At 35.9% G+C, this 19,395-nt stretch overlaps 1 protein-coding gene across 4 annotated transcripts in view; it reads right to left on the reverse strand.

Moving 5' to 3' along the window:
• LOC134211298 (serine/arginine repetitive matrix protein 1) overlaps positions 1 to 19,395 on the reverse strand; it is a 45,930-nt gene that overhangs the window by 23,934 nt on the left and 2,601 nt on the right. For 3 of the 4 annotated variants that reach the window (XM_062688035.1, XM_062688032.1, XM_062688033.1), the window contains exon 2: positions 18,842 to 18,865. The exons of the other annotated variant lie outside the window; for it this stretch is intronic. In XM_062688035.1, coding sequence (XP_062544019.1) covers positions 18,842 to 18,865 — 24 coding nt within the window. The remainder of the gene's footprint in view (positions 1 to 18,841; positions 18,866 to 19,395) is intronic. 4 annotated transcript variants of the gene reach the window in all.

Below are 19,395 nucleotides of genomic sequence, written 5' to 3' on the forward strand. Positions count from 1 at the left end.
TTCGCCAAGTACTGCAGAAATGCCGGGAATACAACGTGCCCACACATCATCTATTCATCGACTTCAAAGCGGCATATGATACAATCGATCGGGACCAGCTATGGCAGCTAATGCACGAACTCGGATTTCCGGATAAACTGACACGGTTGATCATAGCGACGATGGATCGGGTGATGTGCGTAGTTCGAGTTTAAGGGGCATTCTCGAGTCCCTTCGAAACCCGTAGAGGATTACGGCAAGGTGATGGTCTTTCGTGTCTGCTATTTAACATCGCTTTGGAAGGGATAATACGAAGAGGAGGGATTAACACGAGTGGTACAATTTTCAATAAGTCCGCCCAGCTATTTGGCTTCGCCGACGACATAGATATTATGGCACGTAACTTGAGAAGATGGAGGAAGCCTAAACATCAGACTGAATAGGAAAGCCAAGCGGATCGGACTAGTCATCAACACGTCGAAGACAAATTACATGATAGGAAGAGGCTCAAGAGAAGACAATGTGAGCCACCCACCGCGAGTTTGCATTGGTGGTGACGAAATCGAGGTGGTAGAAGAATTTGTGTACTTGGGCTCACTGGTGACTGCCGAAAATGATACCAGCAGAGAAATTCGGAGACGCATAGTGGCTGGAAATCGTACTTACTTTGGACTCCGCAAGACGCTCCGATCGAATAGAGTTCGCCGCCGTACCAAACTGACAATCTACAAAACGCTCATTAGACCGGTAGTCCTCTACGGACACGAGACCTGGACGATGCTCGTGGAGGACCAACGCGCACTTGGAGTTTTCGAAAGGAAAGTGCTGCGTATCATCTATGGTGTTGTGCAGATAGCGGACGGTACGTGGAGGAGGCGAATGAACCACGAGTTGCATGAGCTGCTGTTAGAACCATTCATCGTTCACACCGCGAAAATCGGACGACTGCGGTGGGCCGGGCACGTAGCCAGAATGTCGAACGTGCCGAGCTGAATGGAGAAGACTCTTATATACCGCACAGGCCACTTCGGCCATAGTCTGAATAAATAATAGATAAATAAATCACAATCAGCTCTATGATTATTAAAAGTAGAGCTGATTGGATTGTTAATGGCTTCTTGTGAGATTTCACATGTTACATGTCGGGATGTTACTTCCGCAAACGGGTCCAACGTAAAATGAAGGCTCGGGTCCAGGCAAAGATCGTAACGGGATCAGTAGGTACAAATAGCGCTGAGAAGCACTGTTGAAATTAAAATACCTTCGGGTAGTATTAAAAACTTCCTTCAACAAAGAGAAAAAAAGAACCGCACAGCACGAAAGCACAATGTGGGCCGCTGTAAGTAATGTTCCATTTACGCTTCCATATCAACGACAATAGAATCACATTCGTCAGGTGATTGTCACGTCGCGTGTGTTTGGGGGTATCATAAAGTCAGTAAAGCGATAACAGATGCTTCTCAACAACCAACTTGAAAACAAAAGAGATCATAAAGTCAATCGCTGAAATGATTGTATCCATGGTTCACGATCAAAGCTTTTTGTGACTAATGGCGATACTTCAGCCGAAGTACAAGGTTGTTTAGAAATGAAAAAAAAAAAGAAAATTTCAATTATTTAACGCTACTCTTTCTCCCTTTAAGATTTATAGCAGGGAGCACTTTACGTCCGTAGTAATACGGGAGATGTACGAAAGGAGAAAAAAGCAATTAGCGACTCGTTGCGATTGGAAGTTGGTTACATCTTCACAACCTCTCAAACCGTCGTTCGAAGCGGATCACAAAAGCGAAAGTGGAAAGCCAAGCGTCAAGTGTAGTGAAGCATCTAAACCGCGTGTGCGAAAAATTTTCATAACCTTAAATTTCTATTGATTTTTTTAAATACTCGTTTAATTAATAATTTTCATCTGTTAATATTAGTAAATAGTTAAGGAGAGTAAGATTTCGTTCAACAAGTGTTAGGAAATAAGTAGTGAATAGAAATTAAAAAGAAAAAACGATATTTTTTGATAAGCTAGGTTAAACAAAAAGAGTGGTGGACCCCAAGCACATACTTGGTTGACACCAAACATGGCTTCTGCACCAACAGACAACCTAAAACTTCCCCCTGACAAAGGTAAGGATTGAATGGATACAAATTTATCCCACACTGATGAAAAAGAATCTTTTGAAGGAATCCTCGAACACAAACACAAAAAGAAAACCAACAAAAGAAAATACGAGAAACCAAAACACATGAAGAAAAACAAGTCAAACAACTCAAAAAATCACAAACACAACACTACACAAGATCACAAACACAAATCCAAACAAAAGACACTGAACAAACAAACACCAACAAAAGCCATACAAACGACAAGAAAACAAACAATCTGAAAATACAAACCAAAGCGAACAAACAATGTTGATCAAAAACACACAACACGATGTCTTATTTATCGAACCTATCTCAATCAAAGAAGGGGAGAACCTACTCGAGCCGATGGAGGTAGGTAAATTCCTACACGAGCTTAGGGTTAGACCAATTCACCGAATTGAAACGAGCAGGGCAATACAGATACAAACTAATTTACAAACGACCAAAAGACGCAGAAAAAGATATTAAACTCAACACAAACACTAAAAACAACAACTACAAAGCTTTCATTCCAAGAATGTTACTTGAAACAACAGGCATACTGAAAAACGTACCCGTCTCACTCACAGAAAAAGAAATCTATCAGAACACGATCTCAGAAAAACAATCACAAGAATCGAAAGAATAAAACGACGAAAAGACTCCCGAGACACACAATCTAGTTTAATCGACACAAATCACATTTGAAGGACCAGAACTACCAAGAACAGTTTCAATTTATGGGGTTTGTGAAAAACCCGAAATCTACATTTACCCAGTTAGGATCTGTACCTCTTGTTGGAGACTAGGGCACAAGCAAACGGCTTGTAAAAGCAAAAAACATGTATCACCTGCGGCAAATACATAACAGACGAACACACACATTGTGATGAAAACCAAAAAGAAAAACTGTAGAAACTGTGGAGGAAATCATCTCCCTACACACAAAGAATGTCCCGAACGTCTAAGAATGGAACACATAAACGTAACCATGACCGTAAACAAAATGACCTTCCAGGAAGCCGAACAGTTTTATCCGAAACCGAGCATTAAAACTTCCAACAACTTTGCCTTGCTAGAGTCTGCCGTTGAATTCCCACAATTGGAACAACCAAGTACGACAAACGCAACATTCAGACGAGTTAATCAGAAGAGCACACCAAACCTTGACTACAGAACTTTGATACAAAACATTGCAAAAAAAGACCATCAAGAAAACCCAAAAAAACAGAGAACAGAAATACACAGAAACACATTCCCGACAGTAGAAAACTATCCTGAACAGGTTCAAGTGATAAAAAACAACCCACACAAAGTTACAGAAACAGAAAAAATACAAACTGAACAAGAAAATTTGACCAGACAGCTACAACAAATTCTAGAAAAGATTACAGACAAAACTAGTGACAATAAAATAGAATCAGACATTCTTCTGATCGAAATAGCTTCTATAATACAAAATATAATGACATTTACCAAATCTCACCATAGTAAGTGAAACCATTTTGTTAGACACATTCATGGACTATAGCTTCCAAGGTGATTTAAACATATCTCAAATAAACATTCACAGCATACGACCACTACACAAAAGAGAAACAATAAAACATACTTAAAATTAAAAACATACATATACTCTTACTCCAAGAGACTTGGCTAAAGCCAGATGAGAAATTTAAATTTCTCAACTATAAGTTCATAAACAACTGTAGACCAGATGGCTACGGAGGTACAGGTATTTTAAGACAGCCGACTCTAATAGACGAAGAAATCATAATGAACGACATAGATTTAGAACTAACTGCAGTGAAAATTAAAAACATAAAATAAACAATCATATTTATATCACTATACATACCACCTGACACTCCAATAACAGAAATTAAAGAACCACTAGAAAAACTTTTCCAATATATGACGCACAGTACAATACCAATATTCTTAGGAGGAGATTTCAACGCCCATCACCCAATATGGGACAACGTATCAAATAAAACGGATAGGAGAGGTGAACTCATATGTGAGTTATTCGAAAATAACGATGTAACATTCTTAAACACAGGAGAAACAACTAGATGGGAAGATATTAATTCCATATCTTCGGCAATAGATCTAACGATCACAACACCGGACATAGCACCATTAATTAATTGGGAAACAAGTACAGAAGATATAGGATCAGATCACAAATTAATAGAATGTAGAATCACACTTTTCAACAAATTCATAAATAATTCAAAAGAACAATAGTTAGTAAAAAATGCAATAGAAAACCTTAATCAAATAGACCCAAAAACACTAAACAACATTGAAGATCTTAACAAAACAATAAACCAAGCATTACAAAAAGCAACATACACAATACACCCTAACAGTAAAAACCAATTAAACCATACTGGGATCACAACATTAAAAAGTTATATGAAATAAAAAATAAAAAACATATAGAGTTTAGAAATAATCTCACACTAGAAAATAAACATGAATTCAAAAAAGCAGAACGAAATTTTAAAAAAGCACTTAAAAGCCAGGTTATTGAATATAGGAAGAAAATGTTAGACAGGATAAACGAACAGACGAAAGTAAATGAAATGTGGAAAATAGTTAGATGCGTTAGTGGAAACTTCAAACACAAAGACAATTCAGAAATAATAAGCAACAAAGACCTAGCTACTAAATTCATGGAACTAAACTTTAAAGAAGAAGTAGATACTAATCAAATTATGTTTACAAACTATGACGTAGAAGAAGAAACATATCTAGCACCCTTAAGCATCAAACACATGATAACCACTGTGAAAGAACGGAAGGACTCATCCGCTCCAGGAAAAACAAACTATCATACTATTTCTTAAAACAGATTAATCTCAATTTACTCACAAAAATACTGGAACTAACAAACCAAGTATGGTTGGATGAAAAAATACCAGAAGAGTGGTTAATAATAAAAATAATACCAATTCTGAAGCAAGGAAAAGATAAACTCAAAGAAACATCATACAGACCAATAGCATTAATTAATATAAATTTAAAATTATTAATAATGAAGTTAAAAAAGACTAAACATATTTATAGAGCAACACGAACTAATGCCTAAATTATCATATGGCTTTAGAGAAGGGTATTCCGCAATAAACTGTATTAACCATATCAATACATTAATCACAGAAGCTAAAAGACAAAAGGAAATAGCTGCAACTATTTTCTTAGACCTAACAAAAGCATTCGATTCGGTGGACATAAACATACTATTAGAACAATTAAACAGGCTAAGAATCCCGAGAAAAATAACTAACTGGTTAAATCTATACCTAAAAAACAGAAAAATAATTATAGAGACTTCACAAGGAGAAGTAAAGAAAAACACCAATCAAGGATTACCACAGGGTTGTCCACTTTCGCCCATATTATTCAATCTTTACACTCGAACGCTTCATGACATAACTACAGACAAAACAGTATTCATTCAATATGCAGATGATCAATAACCATTATAGGTGAAACATTGGAAGAAGTAGAATTAACGTCTAACATCATTTTGAAAAAAAATTGAAGAAGAGCTTTTAACATTGAAAATCAATGTAAATCCCGATAAATCTGCAGTAGTACTATACAACTGTAAATTCAACGACAAAGTTAATGTAAAAATAGGTGACAAACGAATAGAACAGAAAGAACAATATAAATGCTTAGGCTATATCCTAGATAATAAGCTTTCCCATAAAATACACATAAACTTTGTAAACAATAAAATTAAAAAAAGATTAAACATAATTAAAATGATCTGCAAAAAGAATGAAGGTGCGCACCCAAAAACTGCATTGAAAATTAACAAAGCTATCATAAGATCTCAAATTGATTATGGACTTACAATTTATGGTGGAACGGCTAAAACAAATTTAATGAAACTAAATTCAACCTTCAATTCATCACTACGCACTTGTTTGAGACTTCTAAAGTCAACACCAATCAACGTTCTTTACTCGGAATCTGGTGAAATTCCTATACACCTTCGAGCTAAATGGTTAGCCAAAAAAGAAGCCATTAAAACATTCTCTCTCAATAAACCTATTACACAACTAACATCAAAATTTTTAGAAATAGACGAACTACCAAAAAAACTACACATTTTTAGAATACATAACATTTCAAAATAATTATCTGATTGCATTAACTCACAATCGTACACTAACATACAACAGAAATAATAAAATAGAGAACACAATACAGATAGAAATACCGGGAATAAAAACTAATAACATGAACAGCGAAACAATTAAAAAATTAACAATAAGCCATCTAAACGAAAAATATAGTCAATGCGAAAAAATTTACACGGATGGATCAAAAACGACTGAAGCTTGTGGTATAGGGATATGGTATGAATCAAATAACGAAGAATTGAAAAGTAGAGTCAACAATTCTATGACTATCACGAATGTCGAAATGATGGCTATCAATACGGCCATAGATACAATTAACACAAAAGAACACCAAAAATTTGTTATATGCTCAGATTCAAAATCAGCCTTGATAAACATAAAAAACAGGAATATAAAAGATAATTTTATTACATACGACATAATACAAAAATTGAGCAAAACAAACAAAAGTATATACCTGCAATGGGTACCAGGTCACAAAGGAATCCTAGGGAATGACCATGCAGACAGGCTCGCCAAAGAGGGTTGTAATAGTGAACAGATGATTTACACAGAAATCCCAATGAATGATACAATGAATTTAGCAAAACAAGAAACACTAGACGACTGGATACAAGAATACACAACAATATCGACACAAAAAGGCATTAAACACTACAACTTAATTCCAAAACCAACATTTAAAACCATGGTTCGATAAATTTGAATTAGACACAACACAAATTGTAACGATAGGAAGACTAAGAACATACCATACTCTAACAAAAGAAAAACTATATATGTGGAACCTTGCTCAAGATGATAAATGTGACGAGTGTGGGGTAAAGGAGGATTCAGAACATATCCTTCTACACTGTGAAAAATACGTACAATCTAGAACAAAATACAAAATACTAACACAACACAGAAACATCGACAGTTTACTTAACCAAGCTAAAATTAAAGAATATCGAGAAATATCAAAATTCTTAAAAGAAAATAATCACAAGCTTTGAAACTAACATCTTGGAGAACGATTTTTACCTTTATAAACGCTTAACTTAGCTTAATCACCGATTAAAAAGGATCAGTGCCATTTATTAATAACTCGAGGAAAAACAAAATCATTAGAAATCGCGATCGAATTAACAAATGGGCGATGGCTATGCTAAACGTATATGCTTCACGACTTGACAACCCTTGGCGGTATAGACTGGAAACGTCAGTCTCGCCACCCCGCAAAGAAGAAGAAGAAGAAGATTACATCTTGTCACAACAGATATTTGGTCGTCTCCTAAATAACAACAAAGCTGTGATTAACTTGACTGCACATTGGTTCGACGAAAAGGCTGTCAGTATGCAACATGTCATACTGAATTCAAGTTAATTTCCAGGATTTCACACTGCAGAAAAAATCGGGCTTAAAATTATGGAAATGCTAGGTGCAGTGGCGTCGCGTAACCTCACTTTTTATAGCGCCTCCTTAAGGCCGTCATGATATATCATATCTTAAAACTTAAATAACAATGTAAACAAAAAAAAATCAAATTGAAGTTGGAGGGCCAATCCGGCCGAGCACTGTACATGTAAAAAAAAAATTGTAGAACAGAAAATGATTAAATAAAGAAGAATTTTACTACTACTACCTCACTTTTTGCCTATGCACTGGTACGAAAAACGATAATTTTGATATTTGTACAGCCCAAATGAAAAATAAAATTATCAGAGTCGTCAAAGCTAATCAAAATCGACATTTCTGCACAAAAAATCCTCAAATTTAAATCCAGCACACAGTTAGATTGAGGTTAGGGAAACGCAACTGGCTAGGTGACTGAAAAATCGACAAAGATCGTATTCATCTGGTTCAACGTGACAATGCGGCCAATATGCTGAAGGGGCTGGATGATGCTGAACCAAACGTTGGATGTTTCATTCATACTCTTCAAGGGCTCAGAATGCCAAAAAGTCATCAAAAATTCATTTTCAAAATCGCGGAACATTGTGACTTATTTCCACAATTCCCCGTTGGATTGTAATAAATTACTTGAAATTCAAGAAAAATATGATTTGCCACAAAGGAAGCTTGTGCAAGACATACGTACACGTTGGAATTCTTCGTTCTACATGTTGGAACGTATGCATGACCAAAGACCTGCCGTAACCTACAATGCGGGAGAGAAGTGTCCACTGTAAAGAATTTGTACTTTCGCCGGCTTGTACTTTCGAGAGCGAAAGATCATTCTCAACGGATGACTTGATATTCTGAACGGCATCGAAATCGTCTGCTTCCGGAGAATGGAGAAACGCTCACCTGTATTAAGGGTCTGTCTCATTTGGATAATTAAACAGAAATTAAACTTTAAAGTGACATTTCAATAATTATCGAATAACCCTGCTCGCAGAGCAAGATTACTTTTGACAGATATCGAATCATTTTGCATCGATGTCTTATTGGAATTGCTTGGTAGCACCAGCCATTCTTATGACCGGGATATTTGCTTATTTTTGAACTGTCACTTCTCCAAATGAGACAGACCCTAAACGGAATTTCAAGTATTTGGAAACCAATTGACATGTTAAATTTCGTAAATAACTAATGTAACGACACAAAATAGTTACAATAAACATTTAATCACAGAGAACAGACGTTCATCTTCATTCGCGTGGTTGTGTAAAGTTTGTACTGGCCATTTTAAAGTATGTCGTTATGCACCCGTTGCACGGTGCTAGTGTGCTGATGAATATGATTAAGATTTGCCGTGTTTTACTTTTTAGCGCTAGTGTTCATTCCGAATTGCTCCTATGCTCGCTCCTAGGTGCAGCACTACATTGTTTATGTAGTGTATGCCAACGCCATCGCTTAGTAAAATTGAGTTATTATGTCGGGCAGCCTGCGTTGGCGGCGCTGAGGTACGATTTAAATCTTAACACACTTTTTTAATGAAATTTTGTTCGAGCATCCATGTCTGTTCTCTGTGATTTAATTTACAAAGACATCATTTATTTACTTTTTTTTGACTACAATTATTTTTTGGAAAAAATTAAAAAACCAAACTGCATTGCATGCTATTATATTGTCAGATTTTCTGGATATGATACACTGCGCGGCGTTTGTAATGTTCCCAAATGGGTACTTGCACAAAACTTCACGCGGCGAATGACTGTCGAAAGGTGCGGCCGCGCCAAACGATACACCGCAATGCTATTAACCCATAAGAATCAAGTAAACGGGGTGCAGAAAGCGCGGCGGTACCTTTCATGAAGGGTTCGCCGCGTGCAATTTTGAGAAAATCAGGCAATAATAGGATTAGGGTAATTCGTCAAATGTTGAACGGCTAATTTTTTCGCCTATTGTTGAACGCACGTGCATTTCTTATGGGAGTTCAACAATAGGCGACAAAATTAGCCGTTCAACATTTGGCGGTTTCCCCTACATGAACCAAGCTGAATTTGTTCACTTCAAAATGACCCCTGTATCCTGAGTATAGCGTATAGCCTTCGACCGTGTCGGAAAAAATCACGATGGCCGCACGTTTCTATGAAGATACTTTTCAGACGTATTTGACACTTGCAGGGTGGCCACTCAATTTCCATTTTGGAATTCCCGGTTTTTCCCGGTTCAAATTTTGGAACTTTCCCGGCAGAAGTGTATCGAGAAAAGAAATGATCGAGGAATGAGGTTTTGCATTAATTTGACAAATCAATCTGTGCAACAACCATGCTTGTTTTACGCGACATTTTTTCGATCGTATTTCTGATCATGTGACTTTAATTCACCATCAAAATTTATGGAATTGTATTACAATACATCCTAAATAAATCAAAGAAAACAATATGGTAATGTGTTAATAAAGTGCCTATTAAGCAAATTCCGCTGTGACGTTTTTTTCAGGCTTGGCAGTTATAAAGCCACCGCTCGCTCGTTCCTGCTCTATACGAAGGAGCCCAAGGTTTCATTTCCAGATTGATTCCATCTCTGTCCCATAGGTTCCTTCAACTTGATCATTCTAGCAGTCACTGTTAGAAGTGAATCAAAGCTCATTTCTGCATTCATTCTTTCTTTTCTGTCACATTGGCAACACGTTTATTAAGACGAAGCTCTAGTAAGTGATTGAAGCATTGCTATCAATTATTTTTCACTGTAAATTTTTATTCGAAAAATAAAAGTGCTCATTATATACATTTGATCCAAATATCAAAGATTTTTCAAGCAAAATATTTTTTTTAGGAAAACATTAATGCGTTCTTCAGACAAATAATAACTAGTACATATTGAAAAAATAGAAAGTTAAATATGAGAGGTATATTTATATCATAAAGCACTTCTATTCAATGAGAGTTGTTATTAACTTGCTCAAAATAACGCCTTAGTTTTTAAAAAATAACATGCTTTTGAAACTTGAGATTTTAAACGATTTCATACTTAAAATCGAAGCATTATTCAAAAACAAGACAGACAGAAATATTTTTGTCAGAATTCTCGGAGAATTTCCAAAGCGGATTTTAAAATGCTTGATGTTTTTAGGGAAAGCCTTTTTTAAGAAATGAAGTACAGTCAAACCTCCATGAGTCGATGTTCTATGATTCGATAACGACTCATGGAAGCAAATTATGCCACATTAAAACATATTTCCTGGATTACTGTGATGGTTCCTCCAGAAAACTTGCCAAGAATTTTGTTTGCTAATGTTTTCACAGACCACCATGTGTCCGAAAAAAATCTTAAATTGAGATATACTTCAAAGATACCAGTTTGATATCTAAGCTTTAGAATTATTTTTGATATTTTGGATTTTTTTTTATGCTGATGTAATTTTCTAAAATTATCAATCAGATTTAAAGACGGTAAGTGTGTTTTCTTAAATAGAAACAATTTAGAAGTTTTAACTAACAAACATATAACACTAAACAAATTTAAGAGCTAATGTATTTGTATTTCAAGAAGGATACGTGGGATACGTGAAAGGATCTTAGGAGTAAAAGGTTATATAGGTTATGATTTCTTCAATCATTGAACTGAAAAATTTATTCCTGAAATTTCTGAAATCTGCGACACTTGAGATTAGTTTTTATTTATTTACAATGCTATCTTTGATTGAACGGAGTTTTTGTTTGTTTTTTTTGGGATTTTCAACATTTACATTTAGGATTGTAGTTCTGAAATTCCAGAAAATCCGAAATAAATGTTATTCTTTTTAAAAGACTGATAAATTTCTGTAAACATAATTCTTGAGTTATGACGTGATTTATAAGACCTAAAATTGAAAAGAATGCTAAAAACGAAGAAATTATTTAACTGTTGAGATACCACGGAACATTTGGGATTTCTGAGCTCATAAAAAATCCTCATAACAATATACAGGGGTTAGACACAAACAGGGTGGCCACTGAAATTCGATTTTCAAATTCCCGTTTTTTTCCCGCTTTTCCCGATCATTTTTCCCGGTTTTTATTTAACTTAAAAAAACAGAGAAAGAGTTTTAAAGCTTTGATTGGGTGTTTTATTTTATGTTCAAACCAGAGGCCAGTTCTATATCGAAGCGACTGATAATTTGTAACGAACTTTTGAAATAAATACATATAATTACCAACAACGAGTAATGCGAAATGCTTTAATCAACAGACACACTTAAATTGTGCGCTTCGTTGTCATGTAATGGTAGTGTCAACCGGCATTTAATCACCACAATACCACATTAGCACCTTATTACAAAGTTTCTTTTCTTTTATTGGTTGCAAAACTTTCGTAAGTTTCTGACAGAACCGATGGACATTGTATGCCAGTTTAGTTTCATTCTTATTTCTTAGTGCATAATGATCACCCAAAGCAGTCATAGTTATCATAGTTATTGGTATTACTTTTTTTAAAAAGCACAAAATTATAAAACAACTAATTTGAACACAGTTTAATCTGACGACCCAAATCTTTATTTCCAATCAAAATCATTATTTTGTTTTCAAAAATACAGGCATTCGTAATTTAATCAATATTAAATTTAAAATTTCTAAAATTTGGCGTTCTTATTTCTAGTTCTATCCATTAAAATCTTGATTTTTTTATTAAAATGTTATGCAGAAATGTGTGTTTCAATAGTATGGGAGCCCCCTTCTAGAGCGGGAGGGGACTTGAACCATCGTAGAAACGTTTTTTGTCTTCAAAAACTTCGACATGCCAATTTTAGTTCCATTTGCTCGAATAATTCTCGAGTTAAGCAGACGTTTGCGTTTTATTTATACGGGAGCCCCCCTCTTAGAGCGGGTAGGTGTCTCGAACCCATCATAAGAACCTTCCCTGACCCCAAAAATCCCTGTATTCAAATTTTCACGCCGATCGGTTCTGTAGTGTCCATGTCTATAATGGCCAAACAGGCCAGAGGTCCTTCGTAGCTTAGTTGGTTAAAAGGTTAAAAAAGTCGGGTGGCCTAATACCCGGAAAATAGGCAATTAACTTTGATTGAACTGAATATTTATGATATACTTGCAGACCCGACGAACTTCGTTTCGCCTAAATTTGATTTATTCTCTGATTAGTTCTCGAGTTATGCAGAAATTTTTGCTTCATTTGTATGGGGGCCCCTTTCCTAAGCAGGGAGGGGTCTCGAACCATTTTAAGAACCTTCCCCGGACCCAAAAATCTCTACATATACAATTTTCACGCCGTTCGGTTCAGTAGTTTCTGAGTCTATAAGGTTCAGACCAAGGATGTTAACGATCATTCAGTAATTTGCGTTCGATCATTTAGTAGTTTGTCAATAACACATTCCAGAAGCTGAATTTCAAAATATGTTGTATGGTTTAAGTTACTGCAACTAGCGCTCTAACTCCGTTATTAGTTGAATTCTAATAATGAACCATTAGGCAAAGTTGTGGAAAAACCTTCGCACTAGAAGTCCACCACACAACATATTTTGAAATTCAGCTTCTGGAATGCTTCTTGACTGTGGATATACAACAGTAAAGCACATGTGGAGATTGGGCAAATCAAGCATCCGAAAGATATTCAATTTGCAAAAAAGAGAGCTAACCGCGGTGGAGGTTGGTACTCGGATTCTGATGGCTTTTCCGCAAACGTGACCTTTAAGTGGTCTTGTTGTGTAGGGGTTATCACGCCTATCTAGAGAGTAGGAGGTTGAGGGTTCGAGTCCCTCCACACGTGGATTCTTTTTCGCAAATTTCATATCAATTTGTCCATTTCGAAACATATGCTGTGCATATGCACAGCCAAGATATTTAACAAAAAAATTCTGGAATGTGTTATTGGCAAACTACTAAATGATCGAACGCAAATTACTGAATGATCGTTAACATCCTTGGTTCAGACAGACAGAAATTCATTTTTATGTATATAGAAGATGTCATTCGAAATTGATATCAAAATGAGCTAGTGGCAATACAAACTGGATTAGGGAAAAGGTCTACTTATTTTTTGTACCTCACACATACCATATACTGAAATCAAATAATTCAGTTAGAATGTGACTGAGTAATAAACATTAAATAATAAATCTGAAGAGTTTTGAATGTAACTTGACGAAAATTTATTTTTTCCCGGTACATGTCCTGAATTCCCGGTTTTTCCCGCTTTTTTTCCCGGTGACTTCAATTTCCCGTCTTTTTCCCGCTTTTCCCGTTTTTCCCGGTTCGGTGGCCACCCTGCACAAAGGTTGAGATAGGTAAAATTATGTCGAAATTCAAATCGTCATAACTTTGCGTAGAATAATCCGATTTTAATAAAATTAGGACCATCAAAACCGGACACTTTTCTAGTATACTGCCCCCTTGCGAAACCTAGGATTGGTTCTTGACCACCGTAGATGTTCCGGGTTTTCCGAAGGTATGTTCAAGATGCATTTTTTCCGTTTACTTTACGTTTACTTTCATCATGTTTTATGCTTTCTCCAAAAACTAGAACTAATATGCAGGCCAATGGTGGCTGTTGATCGAAAATACATCAAAACTACGCAGAGATATGGCCATTTCCGTAAAAACGGTTCCGGGAACATGATGAAATGATAACAGATAGGAAAAATGCAAATATGGGTATCTATCTTCATGGATTTGCGAGACGACGATTACAGAAACATTTCCAGAATGATAGTGTCAACTGCCACCCTTATAGCAGGTTCTAAGGGCCTTCCAGGAGTGGCCGGTTTTGGCACCGTCTGGAACTATGCGTATATGGGTGTCAAAATTAATGTTTTCCCAAGGCGATGAACATAGGACCTTTATTAAAAATACATTATGGTGACTGTAAGACTCTCTGGCCAATTTGTAACAGGTTCCGGGTGTTCTGCGAAAGTGACATTTGTTCAGGGTGTATGGCCAATCCCGTACCGCTTTTACGAAAATGGCCATATCTTTGCGTATACCAAACGAATTTTCGATCTGCAGCCAGCATTGGTCAGCATATTAGTTCTAGTTTCCAGAGAGAGTGTAAAACATGATGGCAGTAAACGTCAGATAAAACGACAAGCAGAAGAAAAAATGCATTTATAACATATCCTTGGAGAACCCGGAACATCTCCGGTGGCCAAGGGCCAATCTGAGGTTTCGCATGAGGACAGTATACTAGAAGAGTTTCCGCGTACGAAGGTTCCAGTTTCATCGAAATCGGATCATTTTACGCAAAGTTATGCTGATTTGAACTTCGACAAAATTTTGCCTATCTCAACCTTTTTGTCTAACCCCTGTACATCCTTATACAAAAAAATATAACAATTTTTGAACAAAACTCATTTGAACGACATTTCATTAATCCCAGAATTAAAATAAAATGTAAATAATTATCAGAAAAAATGTTGAAAAAAACAGCAAAGGTAATTAGTTAATTATAGCTTTAAATTAGTCCGTCTAGTGTCAATCAAATTCCCGGTTATTTCCCGGTTTTTCCCGGTTCTATTTGATTCCCGGTTAATTCCCGGCTCTCCCGGATTTCCCGGTTCAGTGGCCACCCTGCACTTGTGACATGATTTCAAATGACTCGGTAATATATTCGGTGTTTTGCTGGCTGTTGTTTTCTAGATGGAACATACCGAATGAATGGGGCCCTCCTTAGCCGTGCGGTAAGATGCGCGGCTACAAAGCAAGACCATGCTGAGGGTGACTGGGTTCGATTGCCGGTGCCGGTCTAGACAATTTTCGGATTGGAAATTGCCTCGACTTCCCTGGGCATAAAAGTATCATCGTGTTACATGATATACAAATGCAAAAATGGTACCTTGGCTTAGAAACCTCGCAGTTAATAACTGTGGAAGTGCTTAATGATGAACACTAAGCTGCGGGGCGGCAATGTCCCAGTGTTGGGATCTAATGCCAATGAAGAAGAAGAAGAAGAAGATACCGAATGATAAATTCAATTAAAATCCGTTGAGTAAGAAGGAAATTCTTTTTTATTCGAAAAAAAACCGGTAAAAAGCATCAACAAAGACTTAGTTTTTTTTTGTAGGGTAGGATGAGGCAAGATGTTTATTTTCTACGTCATAACGTGCAACATCGACTGTAAACATCTTGGACAATATTCAATTTTGTGCTCAACTCAGAAACTCAGAAATCGCCAACTGCTATGGGTCCGTAGTAGAGTGGCCCAGCCTAGTATGGGGAGAAAAAAAGTCGTCGGATTCTAAGGGGCACCCTCCAGGATTTTGCCTGTAGGTAAGATAATAATTCTCTGAAAATTTCAGGATGATCGGTTAGTGCATAAGCTGGCGCAAATGATTTGAAGTTAATATGGGGGTTTCAGCCAAAACATATGGGAAAATACACCCCTGTTACTATTTCGTACAGGAAATTGCATGGAATAGTCCGATTGAGCCCAGATTTGCAGGAAATGAAGTTAACATGCCCATGAACAATTCGATAGAAAATTGTACTATTACTAAATAAAATTTAAATCAGCTTTGGCTGATTTATTTAGAGTTGGGTTGAGCACTTTGAAATTCATTAATTGCCATGAAAACATAGGCATGCAATCAAAGGTGCCTGCGATGCGTCATTTCGCGCGCACTGAAGCATAAGTAACTGCACGCGCGCCACAACACATATCGCAGCTACCTTCGATTACATGCGCTTGTTTTCAAGGCAATTAATTATTTGTAGCCCATTAAGCCAATTATTTTCAAAGTGCTCAACCAAACTCCAAATAAATCAGCTAAAAACTAATTTAAAGTTTATTTAATCATAGTAGAATTTAATGTGGAATTGTTCATTGGCATGTTAACTTCATTTCCTGCAAATCTGGGCTCAATCAAGCATTTCCATCCCATATCCTGTACGAAATAGTAACAGAGGTGTATTTTCCCATATATTTCGGCTGAAACCCCAATATTAACTTCAAATCAATTGCGCCAGCTTATGCAATAACCGATTAGGCTGAAAATTTCAGAGAATGATTTTCTTACCCAATGGCAAAATCACAGAAATGCCCCAGAATCGGACGCCTTTTTGTATCCTGGGCCAGTCTAGTCCGTAGCCACCGCACCCGTTAGGGTAGGACGGGGCAATCTGAGCACCCTTAGAATGATACTGCAAGCATACTTTTCTATATTAAAATACAACAGTTTTTTTTTTGTTGCATCTCATCGAACATCTAGACTGGAACGCGAATTTCAAAAAGAACGGCAATCCCGATAAATGTGACTTAACTAAGATTCTGTTTTTGACTGATTCCAATATACTAAGGGGCAAGATGAGTATCCCTACTGGACAAGAAGGGCACCCTTCTAAAAATCATGTTTTTTAACTGAAATGTATTAGAGCACTAATATTCACAAAAAATAATAACGCATTGGCCATATTAGAACAATAAAACAGTTTTTGGGATTGATATGTTATTATTTTTCATTAATACCATCAAATTCACATTGAATAACAAAAATCAGTTTAAAATTTCAGTAAGTTTGAGAATTTACGTTACTCAACATATTCAGCGCATAGTTAATCATAATTGTAAGCTGTACAACAGAATTTTAGTATTTTGTGTATTTATTATTTGATTGTTTCAAAAGGGGGTGCTCATCTTGCTCCATATGAGATAAGTTATTCATTATTCATAAGTTATGCTTTATAAGCATGGTCAAACATTTTACTATAAATATTTTAAATAACTTTAAAATGTTGTTTGAAGACATATAATATGCGCAGTTGGTCAAGATTTTCATTAAAAAATGTTCATGTTTTTAAAAACTTTATTTTCCAATGCTGATTCCTTATAAAAAAAATCAAGTTTTCACTAACTTTTGTTAATTCATTTTTTTCAGAATCATTTTATTTTTATAATATTTTTTTAGTGTCAAGTCTTTTGTTGGACTATAGCTTCACGGAGTGCGGGGTTATTTAGAGAGAAAATAGCAGAATAGCGGTAAAATTAAGGGGTGCTCTTTTTGCCCCGGGTGGCGATCTTGCCCCGGCCTCCCCTACGGACAAAATAAACCATTAGATTTATGCTTAGGCTATTTAATGAAGTATCTATAAAGAAGGCTATATAAAGAAGTAGTAATGAAGTATGGATCTATAAAAATAGCTCATAATCCAGGGATATGAAATAACAAAAAAAAAATCCAAAGTTTGTTTCATGTTGAGTCATTAAAGTAGAATGCCGGGGTAAGATGGGTCACCTTAAAATTCCGCATTTGTTATTGATTTTATTCCCAACTAGTTAAACGTACCCGACCTTGCTCGGGGTTGCATTATTTTTCATTCTAACTGTAAATCGTTGAGTTCATTAACCGTATTGGGTTTTCTTCCAACTCGACCCGATTTTGATATTTTTCAACTTTTCCCATTAATTTTGCAAACTTTTCGTATATATAAACACAACTGACCTCAAGACGAATCGATTAGTGAGAAAATCTTGCAAATCGGTCCATCCGTTCGGGAGTTATATTGCCTCAAAGAGACTGCGAACTCATTTTTAAGAGAAGAAGATATTAAATTACACACAGATAGCTAGTTTTATTAGCTTTGGATAAAGAAATGGCTCTACATTTGAAAATGTCTGTAATTTCTTATGAAAACAAGCCGTCCATGTATTGCTTTCTAAAAGACAAAAATTATACATTTTTAGTATGTAAGTAACCTTAAAATGATTAAATCAGCAATGGCAAATATGTTTTGAATACGAACTATGCCCTTCAGTAAGTGCTGACCAATCTTGCCCAATTTGCAAGTTCATGTTAGAATGTCTAATTTTCGATTAAATTTATTTATTTCAACGCAGTTAGCATAACATCGCCTACATTACTTATGATTCTTTCACTATATTACTAAAGATGTTTAAATTTTAGATTGCTCGACGAGATTACACGTTTTATAGAAAGTGTATTTCGCATAAGAAACAATGCTGAAAAATATTTTACCTTGCCATACTCTACCTGAATTAAATTTTATCATCAAATCGAGTGACAATAAAGCTCCACATAATCTCTACATTAAAATGTATACAATGTCTAAAACGGCCCTGACCCATCTTAACCCGTGACTCATCTTGCCCCGCCTTACCCTAAATTACTACCAAATACGAAGAAAAAAATGAGTTTGGATAAAAATATTTGTAAAACAACAAAACTTTTAAAATATACATGAATTCAACAAAGTACTAGTATAAATACCTTATGACTGCCACGATATCCACTCTGAAAAGAAAGACAAAAGATGGTAATAAATGTATGGTGATATTCTCACAACGGTTGTGTAGGATGGTTTGATACGTGTAAATAAAGTCTTAGTCCTATTGTCATGGTTTCATCATTTCTCTTGATTATACCTATGCAGTTTAAAAGCATTTTGCCGATTCTCAACTCAGTACACATCCACAGTGAATATTGTCTATTGTAAGTAAGAATTGTATGAATAATCTAAAAAAATTCTAAAAATCGTCACATTTATCATTACCCTCTACCCCTCTCAGTTTCACGTAGGTAACTTATGAACTACTGGCAAAGATGGTTCAATACCCTGACAATCGTTTTTGGATTTCCGAATGCTGCGCTTACACTTATGTTTCCTCAACCTCAATATCAAGGCTCTGCTGTGATCAATGATCGCATGAATGTTACACTCGACAAAATTAGCCAAAAAAATGAAATGAAATGGCACTGTTTGAAAAAACTCAAATTCTCAAATCGAGTCAAACCATTGACTACGAAAAAGCTTTCGATCGTCA

Source organism: Armigeres subalbatus, chromosome 2 (assembly GCF_024139115.2).
Source record: "Armigeres subalbatus isolate Guangzhou_Male chromosome 2, GZ_Asu_2, whole genome shotgun sequence".
Lineage (NCBI taxonomy): Eukaryota > Metazoa > Arthropoda > Insecta > Diptera > Culicidae > Armigeres > Armigeres subalbatus.